Here is a 15,247-nt window from a genome sequence, read left to right as displayed (position 1 = left end):
ACCATACAAAGAGAACAGGATGATACACATACAAATGGCACCAGCATGGTTAATACTGGCTTTTTAAATTATAATGAAGTCATGGGTATTTGAGAACTTTAAACTTAACTAGTTACTTTTAAGTCTGAGAACTGAAGAGTAGTAAATACGTTACTTAAATGAAAAATTTAGAGCAAAAAGTAATATATGAAGTGCTCATATTTGTTTGCCCAAGGGCCAGAGCATAGTACCTGTCATAGTATGTGTTGATTGATGATTTCATTTCCACCTATTGGTTCATTCATTCATTCAATACATTTATATTGAAAGCTTACTAGGGGCTGTTGTAGCACAGAACAAAATTTAGAAAAATCTTTGCCCTCTTGGGCTAGACTTGTTAGTTGGGGGAGATAGAGGGGGGGAAAAAGATAAACATGAAAAGAAGCAAAACTATTTTATATGGAGAAAAGTCCTAGGAAGAAATGTAAGACAGAGAATAAGGTTGGGGATGGTACAGGAGAGGGAGGTGGCAGGTTTAGACAGGAAGTCCCTTTTAAGAAGAAAGTATCTGAGTGACAATTGCAGGCATGGAGGGAAGATGACTGGGAAGAGCAGCCTAGGCAGAGAGGGCAAGTTCAAAGGCCTGGTCAAGACTCAGAGGGTTTGGAATGGTGTTGGAATGGTGCAGGACCAATAGGGTAATCAATGAAGTTGGGAACAGGGAGCCAGGGAGAGGTGAGAGATGAGGTGGCATCAAAGCCCCGGGGTTGTGTGGGTGGGCTGAGCTTTTTAGGTTATTATGGGGCCTGCGGCCTTTGCTCTGAATGCAGCCAGAGACCGGGAAAGGGTTCTGATCAGAGGGGCAAAATCTGACTCAGTTATTAGTAGAATCTCTGTGTCTGGAGGTGCTCAAGGAAGCCCGGTCTGATTTCCCAGTACAAAATGCAGTTGTTGAACTGCTGTGTCTTATGAATGGAAAAACAGCCCACTGTGACAGAATCAGCGCTTTAAAAAGGAAAACAAATGAAACTTCCTGATAGTACATTAATTTTCTATGTCAGAATTACACACAGTATGGCAAGCAATTAAAATGAAAATGTTTATTCTACCTACATCACAGAGAAGAAAGTGAAATTGCCCATTTTTATAGGGCCATTGAAAAGCATAGAGAAGTTTGGGTAGGAGGTAGGCAAGTCTTAACTAGCACATTTCCTATGTGAAAAGTTTCCTCATTGTACATCCAAGAACATGAATGGGAATAAAGTCCAAGCAAATAGGGTCATTGTGATTTGCCTGATGAGTTGATAAAAATGTTCATTATTCAGTGAAAGCAACTGCTCTTTCAAAAAAGTATGTGATAGCTGGGTGCATTGAGGCACACCTATAGTCCGAGAGACTCTGGAGGTAGATTGCAAGTTTGAGACCAGCCTCAGTAGCTTAGCAAGGCTGTAAGCAACTTAGTGAGACCCTGTCTCAAAATAAAAAATAAGAAGGGCTGGAGATGTGGCTTGGAAGTCAAGTGTTTCTGGGTTCAATCCCCAGCACCAAAAAAAAAAAAAAAAAAAAAAAAAGTATATGATAGATATTTAAATATGAGATGTCACTAAAAAAGCCAGCTGTGATGTTAGTAAATTCACAGCTTGTGAGCAAATTGAGAAAATGGATGTTTTCATTCTTGTGATAATTGGTTTGATAGAATGATGTGAATTCATTGTCGATTGTATGATTGTATTTTTCTTCTCGTGGGCATAAGATAACTGTCGATTTTACCTTGTGACCCTGTGTAGAAAGTGGTACCAAGCAAATATTCTTCACTCTTAGCTTCCAAGATGTTTTTAATCTATGAGTAAGAACAAATCCACGCGCTTCCAATGCCTCTCAGAGCACTTTCACATTATATTCTTGGCAAAAGTAAAAGTCTTTCATGATGAAAATTGAGATCATCTTGAGGGGAAATGATGTGGTTAGGAAAGAACTTTTATCCCCACAGAAATTGAAATGAAATTATAGCTATATCATGTCCTATGTATATTTTATTTAGGTGCACGGATAGGTAGACAGGCAGATAGATATAGGTACAGACAGCCGACCTGTATAGAAGAACAATTTTGCCAGTTTAACTTTCTCTAAACTTGATTTCTTGCACGTTATCAGTCAGAATGTGTTTCAGGATGAAACCAACAGGTTTTCCCCATGCAAGTACAAGTGTGAGTCCCTAACTAAAGTCCTTGGTGCACAGATTGCTATAGTGCCGTTGAGTTGATCAAAGGAGTAAATTCCAGAAACTAAATCATGAAATGTGTTGGGAGATGGTTAGGTGTGTGATGAAGAGTCATTTTGAGATCCAGGTCGGTGGGTGACTTGGTTTCTTCCTGACTTTGGAAAGAGATCACCAACTCCGTATCACATGAATGAATAGCTCTAATTAGTTTCCAGCAAATAGGAACAAACAGGTTTGCCTTTGGCTCAGCAGAGTCCTATCCAGCTGCTCTTGGCAACAGAGGGAATGTGCCTGCTGTCTGTGGCCACTGCATTGTGCACATACTTGTTTTCTTACCACACCTGGAACTGTGGGGGGAACCCCTGACTTTCCAGGTGTCTCTTTCCGGTGCTCTGCCTGATGGGAGTAGAAGGCCAAGGACTCCTCCAGATCAGCTCCTGATGTATTTAGGGCCTTTCAAATATAATGTCATAGTTCTTGTTTCTTGTTTCTTGTCTGCCTCACTCAGGAGGCTGTTAGGGGTGTAACATTTCATCTTTGTTTCAAGAATTTTAATGCTTTTTTTCTGTCAGCATGTGAGAAGATTGTGACTTTGGTGACTGGAGCCCACTGCATCAAGGAACTTTCCTTTTTTTAATCCTTTTGGTGTAAGAAATAACTTTGTATTCTAATAAAATCTATGACCCCCAAGATGTTAAGAATTAGTAGCAGTAAGTGGAAATACTTAGAAATCTGTAATTCCTGTGTTGTGTTTTAGGCAGCTTGGTGTCTTGTCTTCTGAAGTCATTCAAAACCTTATGGCCTTTGGTTCCCATTTATTCATCTTTAAAATGAAGCCATCATTAAGGCCCTTCCCTGTATTGAAATTCTAAGTGTCTGCATTTGTAATCCTTCAACTGACCCTGTGATATAATCTGGTTCCACCAGATGATGGGGGGCACGTTTGCCTTGCTATTAGAGGAAGATGATTTCATGAGTTCTGAGTGTGTGCCAGATGCTTGGCAGAGGGTTTATTTTACCTAATCCCATTCCAAGATGCAGGGTAGCAATATGGTTCCCATCTTACAGATGAGGAAAAGCAGTCTGTGCAAGTGTCTATTCAGGACCACCAGCTAGGAGGTGGTGGAGTAGGGTTCAGATACGGGAACTCCTAATCCTTTGGTTGGAGTCATGACCACACTTGATTCTTCCTCTCACTGGCTGGCCTTACTCTACAAAGCTCTTCTCTCCCTGTTTGACTGTGGCTATAACTGGAAAGAGGACTAACATCCAAGTGGATTTTCATCCATGGACCTTTTCTATGACAAAGGTGGGAAGAAGTCCCCTGCCAGGTATCACAGGGGTAGATGTCCTGGTAATGGTTCTCTTAGGAGGACTTTATTAGTGTCGTCAGCATGAATAGGGGTACATAACCAGAGAGAAATATAATAAAACAGAGCTGGGGGCAAGGACAGAGGAGCTTCCTGGATGGTTTGCCCCCCTTTTAGGGGTCTTTCTAGGTGATGAGGGACAAGACACTATCAGCTCACTGTCCCACCTGTGCTTATGTTAAGAGTTTTTTTCCCAGGAATACAAAGTAAATGAAACAGGGTTCCTGCTTTTAAAGTCTCTGTGGTTTGGTTGTCATGAAGCACATGGCAGGAGGTCAATGCTCTATTTCAATCAGTGTATGCATTCCATCTCCCTGCCTAAGTAGCCTTCCATGGCCACTGAATTTACGAGGAAGCCCAGCTCTGGGTTCCTCCCTCTCCCTGTCCTACCACACCTGTGCAGTCTGACCATTTACCGACCCAAGGTAGCTTTTCTTCTTGCAAACTGTCGGGCTGTCTTGGAATGCAGAGGAATTACACTTGTTGTCTCTTCTGCCTGGCACCATTTTTCTGCCCCTTTCCCCAGTTCCTCATTCACCATGGTTGCTAGGGTCATAGTTCCTGTTTCATTGTCTGTCTCATTCAGGAGACTGTTAGAGGTGTAAGATCACTGGGGACAGGGATTGATTAAAAACTCCCCATTATATATAGAAATGCTGGCATTGTGAGAAGTCTTGTCAACGCATAATCACTGTGTGAACTTTATGGCTGTCTCAGGAAAGGGAGGGGTCATTTCTTTTTTTGAATATTTATTTTTCAATTGTAGTTGGGCACAATACCTTTATTTTATTTATTTATTTTTATGTGGTGCTGAGGATCAAACCCAGGGCCTCGCACGTGCTAGGCGAGCACTCTACCACTGAGCCATAATCTCAGCCCCAGGAGAGCTCATTTCTACTGGCCTTCATTCACTCATTCGCTCACTCATTCATTCATTCATTCATGTCTGCATGCATTTTAGAGCTATTTCTTAGGTAACTGCTTAAAAGTCAGGATTGTGACCGTATTAGGTAATGAGTTTGCAAAAATGAATGAGTCTTACTTAGCCTCAACTTTCAAAAGCTCTAAAGTCTCCTGGTGACAACAAGCACATACGTAAGAGCCACATCTTAAAACCTCTTTATAGGGCTTGGGAAGGATTGTAGCTCAGTAGTAGGGCATTTGCCTAGCATACATGGGACTCTGGATTCAATCTCCAGCACCAAAACACACACACACACACACACACACACACAATATATATATATATATATATCTGGGTACGGTGATGTAGGCCTCTGATCCCAGTGACTCAGAAGGCTGAAGCAGTAGGATCACAAATTTGAGGCTAGCCTGGGCAATTTAGTGAGATCCTGTCTTAAGATAAAAAATAAGGGCTGAGGATGTTGCTCAGTTGTAGAGCCCCCCTGGGACCAATCCTCAGTACTATGCAAACAAACAAATAGAATGGGAAATTACAAATGTATACAAAGGTAAAGTGACAATGTTAAAGAATCATTATTTTCTGCCTCTAAAGTCTTTGATTATAGTTGATCTTGTTTTATCTCTGTGCATTCAATACCTTCTCAAGCCCAGAGTTTTGAAGCGAGTCTGAATACCATCTCAAGTCATTTTACATGAGATGGGGGATGTATGATTTACACAATGCAGAAGGTCAGGTGCTATCCAAAGACTATTTAGGTTTTACCTGTCAGTTATTAAACGTGAAATTTTGGCAACTGCACCAAGAAATAGTTGGATCAACTTTACTTACAAGTGTGATGCCTGCCGTCAGCAGTTCTGATCCACTGGGCCAGACTCCTGGATCTCCCTCACCCGTTGTGCTCAAGAGGGACAGGATTCCCTCAGGCAGAGTCAAGGTCAGTTTGACTCCTGCAGAGATCACACTTCCAGGCTCTGCTCACACTATGGAAGAATATAATTTTTATAAAACACAGCAAACTTGAATGTTGTACCATATTTAATCACATTGCCAGAACTTCCAGGATTTTATTCTGAGATTAATAGATTTGTTTCCAAAGTTCTAGGAATATCATAGATCACTTTTTCCCATCCAATTCTTGATTGGCCAAATATTTGAAAATGCCCACATCCACTAATCTGTGTGCCAAGGGCAGCCTGAGAAAACTCAGTGTGATTCACACTCATCAAAATCTGTGAAGCTGGTCTCAAATTATGACTTCATTCCCACCCAACTAACTGTGCTGTTCTTTCCAAATCTGTGATTCTATTAAGCTCAGGGCAGTTTAGAAATGGAAAATGACTTCAGTCTAAAATTGCCATCTGCTAAATCCAAATGTCCATTTTGAGCCTGCATCTACGCTTATATTTATTAAAATCAGATTATCAGTGTCCCCATCCTTTTCTCTACATTTTAAAGTTTTTAGACTTCCTGTCACTGATAGCTGCTGCATTGGATCTTTCAGAACCTTTAATTCCAAACACACCTTATATTATGCATGTGGCTTTGTTAATCCCTTCAACAAGTTCCTGTGACTCTATCATATGACTACATGAAAATAAAGATGCACTTTGCTCTTCTGTATAGTGACAATAAACATTCATGTGTCTGGATTTTATATTGTATACGTAATATCTAGCATAGCACCTGGAACATGGTGTTTAGGAAATGCTATCTGAATTAATGACATATCCTTTAAACTGTAGGTTAAAGAGCATAAACAGTGAATTTTATAGCCATCCTCACATTCTTCATCATAGCTCACAATCAGCAAGATGTGCAGGGCTGCCAACACTTAAGGACATGGGAGAGGCCTTCTCTTCATCCCATTTATTCCAGCTTCTCTTGTCCGTGGCCAGTAACCTGAGTTCATTCATATTTAGTCTAAGCTCTTCAGATTCCTCCCCACCAGTGATTAGAGATTACTAGTTCCTGCCTAAGATTTTGGTAATAACATTTTTTTTTTTTCAATAAAAATCTCAAGCATGCCTTTTGCATTCTGTGGTCAGGTAGGCTGCCTTGGGCCTGAGCGAGGGAGATGAGAGGCCAAGATGCTTCTCCTGGGACTTTCCCTTCATCAGCCACAGGCGACATTTCCCCAGAGGAGCAGGGAGCTAGACAAGGGAGGAATGCAAGAGCGGCCTGGGGTGCACTTGCTGTGAAGGGTGAGCTGAGCTGGAGGGGTTGAGGGTTGCCAGGAGCAGAGGCTTCTGAAATGGAGGACAGGAGAGGAGATTCAGGGCTTGCATTCTGGAAAGTGAATTCCCTCAGTGACTTGCCAACTTCTGTCTCAGGTTCATGGGAAGGAACATGTTTTACATTGGGGTCAAGTACAATAATACATATTCAATTGGCTCTTTATATCTGCACCATCCCCATGCATGGATTCAACCAACCAAGCATCAAAAATATTTGAAAACAAATTGCATCTGTGTATAGACTTTTTCTTGTCATTATTTCACAAATAATACAATACAATAACTGTTCACATTTAAATTGTTATCAAGTATTATAAGTAATCTAGAGATGATTTATAACATACAGGAGGAAGTACTCAGGTTAGATGCACATACTATGCCATTTTATATAAGGGGATTGAGCATCCATGGGTTTTGGTATCCTTGGGGTGGAGTACAGGTGGAAATCTTAGAGCAAATCCCCTATGGGTACCAAGGGACAGCTATCTATAAAACTGACACAAACATTGTATGAAGCAATGCTCTTAATTTAAGAGATGTGCCCTGACATTTTCCATTCTGTTTTGTGCTTACTATACTGTGCAATATTAATTAAATATGGGTCTCAAATGTTTCAATTTATCTTAACACCCCGTGATGGTGTAGCCTGTGTTGACTCTTCTCAGTGTGGTTCTGCATTTGTGAAGTCCACAGGGTTAGTGTGAGATTTGGAAGCTAGAAGTGGATCAGCAACAGCCATAGTTTTTACTCTCTGAAGTTTGGCAGAGGATGCTAGGCATTGGGGTTGTTTGTGCGTGGTGTCATTTACCTGGTGACTTCCCTTCTTGGCATGAGGCAGCTTCACAGTGACTCCAAAGCAATTCTTCCAGATCTCCTTTATCTTCTCCATGTCCAGGGGCAAGTGTGTGCGGGTCCCCTGTAGAGCTCCAGCTTCCCTTAGAGGTCACCTGTGGTGTCAAGGTTGAGTTCATGAGAATCAGAGGTGGCTCCACTGGTCTTCTTGGTTCCCGTGTTCTTATAGGCTGTGTTTTGTTCTCGTTCTCTTTCACATCCGACTTCCTCCCACAACTGTCATTCTGCTGACCTGGAGTGAGGTTAGGCTCACTGCTGCCCAGAGAGGCAACAGCCTATAGAGTCTGCCTTCACCAGCTCCCTGTGACCCATGCCACCTTGACCCACTTGGCCCCTAAAGGGTCATGATTTTCAGCTGCTTATGCATTTGGGGACAGGAGAAAACTAAGACTTTTTACTTATACTTATTTTATCTCGATGCCTGTTTGGGATGTATCTATGTGTATGTGTTTGCTTTTTGGTTGTTTGGGCAGTATTGGGATTGAACTCAGGGCTTTGGACATGCTGGGCAAGTGCTCTATTAAAGGGCTAAGCAAAACTCTTATCCCTTTATATTTTCTTTCTAGACAGGATCTCCCTTCATTGCTCAGGGCCTTGAACTTGCAATCTTCCTACCTCAGCCTCTGGAGTAGTGGGATCACAGGCATGTTTTGTGTGTATTTTTAATGTAAATAATTGTAGGTATAAATAGATTGAGCTGATATTAATAAGTGCTTAATTATGTTTAAAAGTAGATATAATGTGTATTCATAAACAAGTTACATAGATTTGAGGAGGTTCTATGTCTCTATTTTTTCCCCCATTTTTCCTCCAGATATTTGAAGACTAATATTCTAGAATTGGGAGCTGCCAGAGTTCTGGGGAGAAGGGAGTGCAGGTTCTGCTTTCTGGGAGGCCATTCATTCTTGCAGATTTGTGTGAACTGGGATCCACTGATTCAGGATAATGGGGCCAAGGACGCCAGGACCATATTGGCCAGTGCAGGAATTAGACATGGGCTCTGGCACGTTCTGGGTGTTTTTGGAGAGGGAAATGGAAGATGTGAAGTCAGCCCTCCTCCAGCCACCTGCCACATGGGTGTGCTCACCCCTGAGTCCTCCCTCTCCACCAGCATGACCTAGTACGTCCCTTTAGTGTATGTTTTTAGTTGTTATGTGTTAAAAACTTTTTTTCTGAACTGTATTCTAGTTCAAACCATCTGTAGAAATGCTGGGAATGATACCTTAGAGAAAAATACGTAACATCAGTTACTATATATTCAGCTCATTTCTCCAGAATGACATGCAGGGAGGGATGGGATGACGGGGCTGCTACCATCAGTGAGGTTGCACAGATTCAGTGAGGCTGAACGTGGGAACCAGAGTTAACCTCGGAGCAATCCCACCTGAAAGGTTGAGGAAAGTATCTGTTGCCTCACAATCTTTAAACAAGCTAATGAAGAATGAAAACACACCACAAGGTCATTCAGGAACTCAGGCTTCTTTGTATTGTGGGGATTTCTTTTAGTGGATTTGGTTTGTAGGGGATCTCAGTCTCCATTCCTCTCCAGAACAACAAGAAGCAATATAAATATGACATATAATTCATATTACATAAAATATGTCAAGTGTACATTTATAGGAACAGAAAAAGAGAAAAACAAAAAATAAATCAGGAGTGTTCTGTTTCTTCCCAGCTCTGAGAGTTACAGCAACACAGGGTTGTCCCTCTGGGCTCTGTCTTTACAGTTACATAAAATAAGAGGACCACAAGTTCATTTGCATTCATTTGCATGTAATCTGCATAGGAAGATTACATTGTATCTCCCAGTGTTTTCAGAGACTGTTCCCCCTTTTTCTTTCCCTTTTCCCTTAAGTCTGTCAAGATAGTCTAAACCATAGTGATATCTGGGGAAAGAAGAGAGCAAAAATAAAAAGAGTAATGATACCCATGCCTTCTATCTTCGGAATTTTCACATTTTCCAGAGACAGAAGTGCACTGGGATAAATCTCAGAAACACTGTTAAACCAATTGTTGGGAGAACAATGCCATTTCTTTCCTCCTTAATTGTAACAACAGTCCTCCTGATGTGAACGGTTTGGTTCAATACCCCTTATCCCCTATTTTTATGTTGGTTGTATGAAAGATGAGTTTGGGTATAAATGTGCCCTGTGGCCTGGAGGGGAAAGCTACACAGTGTGGCTTCCACAGCTGACACTGATCGTTAGGGCCAAGATTTAATTCTCATGCACCAAGTGCGGTGGACAGTCATAGTACTGGTGCAGCGACCTAGTTCTATAATGAGAAAAGGAAAGAGAACTTGCGTCTCCATGTATCTCATTTCTTGTTTTTAAAGGCAGGAGTGGGAAAGTCTTGTAAATAGATAACGTGTCTCAAAGTTTCAAAATCTACTTGGAAAAAAATCTTTTGAGGAAATCACATTTTTCCTTTGTTCCTAAATTTTGGCTCATGCCTAATGCCTAAGAAAGAAAAGGGAAAAGTAATAAAGAAGTGAAACAGATGAGGCAAGTAATAACCTCTAGCCCAGAAGCTTCGAATCCTTAAAAGAAAAGGTTTAAAATGGAATCTGTTTCAGTGTTTTAATTGTAGTGTTTTTGCCAGGCACAGAGGTGAGTGCCTGTAATTTGAATTACTTGGGAGGCTGAGGCAGGAGGATCATAAACTCAAGGCCAGGTTAGGCAACTTAGTGAGACCCTGTCTCAAAAAAAAAAAAAAAAAAAAAGTATTTATTATGGTGAATGGAGAGATAACTTAAAGTTATATTATAGTTTATTTTGCTATACCAATGCCTCTTAACATTAGCATTGTGGAGTGTGGAGTCAGACATAGATTTTACATTCCTGAAAGAAAGATGCAGTAAGTATGATGCTTTTGAAATATTATCTGCATTATTCAAATTCCCTACAGACTCATGTTGCAATACTTTCAGTGGGAGTAAATATTTTCACTGAGTGGGTCTGTACCTATCTCAAATAAAAACAAGTTGGATGAAAATGATGCCAAGATTGCTAGATAGTTCTGAAAAGGCATTGAATTGATGGTTTTTTTGAAAAATTACCTGAAAGAACATGGACATATAAGAAGCTGTGCATACTTAATGTTTACAACTCAGTGAGCCTGGGGATAAGTACATACCACTGAAATCATCACTATCATCAACGCCATAAACATTATCATCTGCCAATGTTTCCTCTCACCCCTCTTAATTGTTATTTTTCTTCTTTAAGAGGCTAGAGTTTGAATGGATAAAGAAAAAATCACCAGGTCATTCACTGGTTTCATTTGATTGTGACACAAAAGGACTTTTTAAGAGGATGGCAGACAAAACTTACTCTTCAAAGCACAGGCACACACATTCTTTTATTCTTTTGCCTTTCTTGGCATTTAAATCATCAAGATGGACGAAAGTGGCAATTATGGGGGCTTACTGCACATCTGGAAAGTGATTTGGGACAACGTAAAGGCAGCTGTGCTACCCCGCTCTAAATTATTACCCGCTGAGCGCCAAGTGGGGAGTGGCCACGGCGCCATATTGAGGGAGTGAAATATTGGCTGTCTTTGGCCTCGCTTGGGTTGAACAGCTGCTTTCCTCCTCATGTGAAACCGGTATGTTTTTCAGGCCCTCAAATTACTGAGGGAGTTTTGAGTGATTCAGAGTGAAAGAGGGAATTCAAATTTGGCACTGATAGGAAAAAAGATCAGTAGATGGCAAACTTTGAAACTGAAATGAAGAGCTGACTTTGAAGGTGTCTCTAAGATATATGAGAGAAGAGAGAAAAGGGGGCCAAAGTGGCTGAACACAGCTATGTAAATCATTGTCTTCTAATATGGTTCTAGTGGCCTGGATTATTCCAAGAAAACAGTCAGTTGTGACAGGTCATACAGTACACAAATGTGAAAACTGGTAATTTCTGAGAAAGGCCAGAATTCTAGGTGGAAATGCTTCCCCTCGGACAGCACAACTCGTGGTTGTGCCTGTGTAGGGGAAAGAGGGATTGATTTCCATTGAAGAACAGCGAGCCACAAGATATGTACAATGCAGCCTCTTTAGCAAGCACACTTGGGTATTAGGAGATGTGGATGGTCTGTTTCCCTGATGGATGAAGACAGAAGTTTCTGGATGGGGATAACATTATATTCCTGAGAGACTAAGAAAACTCTGAATAGCCCAGGATCTTCCAGGGACCCTTGTTTGGTGAGGACCAGGGATATAACTCATAAAAGCAGATTCTTGGGTACAGTTGTTACAAGACCTGCTCCCCTCCACCCCACACACACTGGGAAGGGCACTTCTTTATCTTTCCAGTACCTACTAAGAAAACAGGAGGTGCTGCAGCGAACAGGGATGGTGAGGGCCTTGCTCTTTCACAGTGTAAGCAAACTCCTGGCTTATAGAAGGCTGATATTCTGAAGTCAAAGGGCACCCTGCTCCCTTTGTCCTAGGACCTGCTTAGGTGCTTCTAGAATAACCAGGGTATCCCCAGACTTGAGTCCCCTCCTTGAGTGGTCAGAACAGATGGCGCCATGGAAACTGCTCTCTGCCCTCCTGTCTCCTAAAGTTTCTTCCAGCAAGTTGCCTCCAATCTCCTGGGGCATTTGTGCATTGGATGCAGATGGTGAGATGAGAGGTGTGGGGTGAGGGTCTGGTTTTTGCCTCCCTCCCCTGCTGGAAGAAGCTGCCTGTTGCTATCCAGGTCCTGTCCAGTCTATAGGCCTCAGGATTTCTTTTTTCTTTTCTTTTTTTTTTTTTTTTTTTTTTGACCCAACTTGGACAGGGAACCAGAGGTGAAGGGGAATGAAAGCTGGGCTGGTACATTTGGGATTCATTTCGCAGAGTGTGTGATGGGGATGGCATGGAGGTTTCTTGGTGGAGGTAGACCTGGTCAGATCTCTACTGGGCAAGGTGAAGGTGGCTGGGTCAAGGGCAAATTGGGCAGGTGAAGAAAGAGACAAAAAATCCATCTGGGAGGTTGCAGAAGTTCCTCCCAGGGCCCACAGGCCTGTGTGGTTGTGTTGAGACAAGTCAGGGCAATCTGGGATCGTACTTTGATTTATCATGCTGTATTTCAGAAACCCCATCTTAAGGTATTCTGGCCAGCTCCCGCTCTCCCTGGAGATTCTGCTTTCAGTCAGTTTCTTCACTGGGGCAGTAGACGAAGGGTGGGCTGACAGGTGACCTCTGAGGTCCATAGCAAAGTCCTGTCTTGGCTGATGTTATTTCCCTACTGGAAACTTGACAGTGAACACGGGAAGGGTGGGCTCCCGCCTCCTTTGCTGTGTCTAGCCTGTCATCTCAGGCCGACTGTGGAGAGAGAATGACTTTTGCCCAGGCATGTTTAAACCTTCAAAGATCTTACTGGCCTTGCGAGAGTCTGTCTTTTCTCCAGCTCTCTACTAGGAACTTGGAGGCACCTACCTGAAATGCAGAACATGTTAGTAATGGGAAAGCAAGAAGCATTTCTAAAAAATCCTTTCTTTCAATTTCTGTTTCTCCTCTCCCCTTAGTTCCTAAAACCCAGGGAATGCAGAAGTGGGGTGTGACTCTTGCCTGCTGTGACCCAGATCTGACAGGCTTAGGTTTTACCAGACAGACTTTGGATGAGTCTTACCCCCATGAATGCTTACGTCTAAGGCTGCTTTTTGCAGAGCTAGATGTGTTGCTGTCGTGGAGGAACCAGCATTATGGAGGGGCTGGAGAGCAGTGGAGAATGTGGGTGCATTTTTCAGTCATCTGGAAGTTAAAATACAACTTGGTTGTTTGTTTTGGTCAAATCATGTTACTTGGTTGTGTTGTTAAAGTCATTTATTCATACCAGAGGGAGAGGGGATTAAAAGGGGGCAGAGGAGAGGCAGTGTCTTCCTGAATAGATGGATTGATAGAAGAAGCAACTCTGTCCTCTCTCTGTGTGTTCAGAAGTGTGGAGGCAATGACTTCCTCAAGGAGGCCGCAGTATGAGACGTTCTCTTGTGGTGAATGACATTAGCTGCATCCCTTTCTAGTGCTCCCTGTATGCCTGGCAGCCTACGTGCCCACGCACACAAGCTTTTCCCTTAGTGTTCACTGCTAGGTAGGTGCTGTCAACTACTCCAGTGTCACTGGCAGGGTGAGCGGTGACGCTGAGGCCACTTAACCAGTGTGGGGCTATAGAGCTGGTATAAACTCCTGGGCTACCACCTGTGCACCTGCTTCCAGGAAGGGACAAGCGATGCTTTTACTGAATTTCTTGCACCTGTACTTGGAATGGCTAATGAATAATAAGTCTGATGAATAATATGAATATTGATGGCTACAGTACGGAATAATGAATACTAACGAGCCCTGATGACTGCTGAAGAAGGCTTTCCACTTTTCCCAGGGTCTTTTGGGAGGGTCTGAAGTACATCCCAGATGCAGCATCCCTGTGGATACCTGAGTTCTCAGGCTTTATTCAGAATGGCGGAGAGGAGGGCCTGGCATCTGTCTCTTTCAAAAACTTCCTAGAGGTGCTGAGGTGGCCCTGACCACAACTGAGTGGCAAGGAGCCTGTCACTTACACGATGTCTTGGCCTCTCACCTCTCCAAGAGAGGTGGGGCTGATGCCATGGCTTTGGCACCAGGAGGCCCAGGGGTTGGAGACCTGGCATCTTTGCTTGTGGGCCCTGGGATCCAGGGGCAGTCACTCACCTTCTTTCCTGTTTACTCATTGATACAGGGAGGAAAAGAACAGATTCCACCTCAGAGGGCTGCCCTCCCTGAGGACTAGCTCCCACATGTAAAACCTAGCCTGGCCCACGTCACAGGTCTTAATCTAAATGCTGTGTAGAGGGCGATCAGATGGCCGTGGGGCTTTTCCAAGGTGAACTGACTTGACCTGACCTGACCACCTTTGTTCTTTTCCTGTCTCTTTTTCCCCCGCCCTCCTCCCCCTCAGGATGGGTCACTGGGAAATATCGACGACCTGGCCCAGCAGTATGCAGACTATTACAATACCTGCTTCTCAGACGTGTGCGAGAGGATGGAGGAGCTGCGGAAACGGCGGGTTTCCCAGGACCTGGATGTGGTGAGTGGTGGCCCTGGGAGTATGTCCTGCTGAGACGGTGGTTCCCATTCTTTTAGCTGTTCCTGGGGCATCCATCTGCAGGCTCCTTATTCTTGTCCTTTTAAAAAAATTCAGATCCCCTAAAGAGCAGCCCAGTTTGTCTGCAGGTATTAAATTGAATAAGTGTTGGCTGAAGCAGTATGACCAAATCTGTGCAGTCATTAAAAGACTGGGTTATTGTTGTTGTTGTTTGTTTTGTTTTGTTTTCATATTTTAAACATGGGGACAAAGATGATTTTACTATTGACCAGTGTGTACTGAATTTTTATTGACTCTCGGGGGGTGTCTAGGCAAGTTCTTTTCTCTCTTCCCTTTCATTGTTCTTTTCTTCCTTTTCCTTTTTTTCTAATTTTAAAAAAGAAAATAAAAATTTAAAGAAGCAAGAAATCACCAACCTCTCATCTGGTGATAAAACCTGGTGTTTTAGAGGTGGGCTATCAGAGTTTCTCTGGACATTTTAAAATCAGCAACATAATCCTGATACATATCATGTCTGTTTTTTTTTTTTTTTACAGTTCTTCTTCCACATCATTGAGATCTCTTTGTGATCACCATCTTTTGTGACTCTAGTCTCTCCTCTCACCTAG

The 15,247-nt window shown here is 42.6% G+C and overlaps 1 protein-coding gene across 3 annotated transcripts in view; it reads left to right on the top strand.

The window, feature by feature from the left end:
- The window catches only part of Sash1 (SAM and SH3 domain containing 1), a 223,669-nt gene that overhangs the window by 78,032 nt on the left and 130,390 nt on the right, over window positions 1–15,247 (top strand). For all 3 annotated transcript variants that reach the window (XM_076858159.2, XM_076858158.2, XM_076858157.2), the window contains exon 2: window positions 14,493–14,621. In XM_076858159.2, coding sequence (XP_076714274.1) covers window positions 14,493–14,621 — 129 coding nt within the window. The remainder of the gene's footprint in view (window positions 1–14,492; window positions 14,622–15,247) is intronic.

This window comes from Callospermophilus lateralis, chromosome 6 (assembly GCF_048772815.1).
Source record: "Callospermophilus lateralis isolate mCalLat2 chromosome 6, mCalLat2.hap1, whole genome shotgun sequence".
Classification (NCBI taxonomy): domain Eukaryota; kingdom Metazoa; phylum Chordata; class Mammalia; order Rodentia; family Sciuridae; genus Callospermophilus; species Callospermophilus lateralis.
The sequence above is the reverse complement of the archived record's forward strand: the minus strand, read 5'-3'. Positions and strand labels throughout refer to the sequence as shown.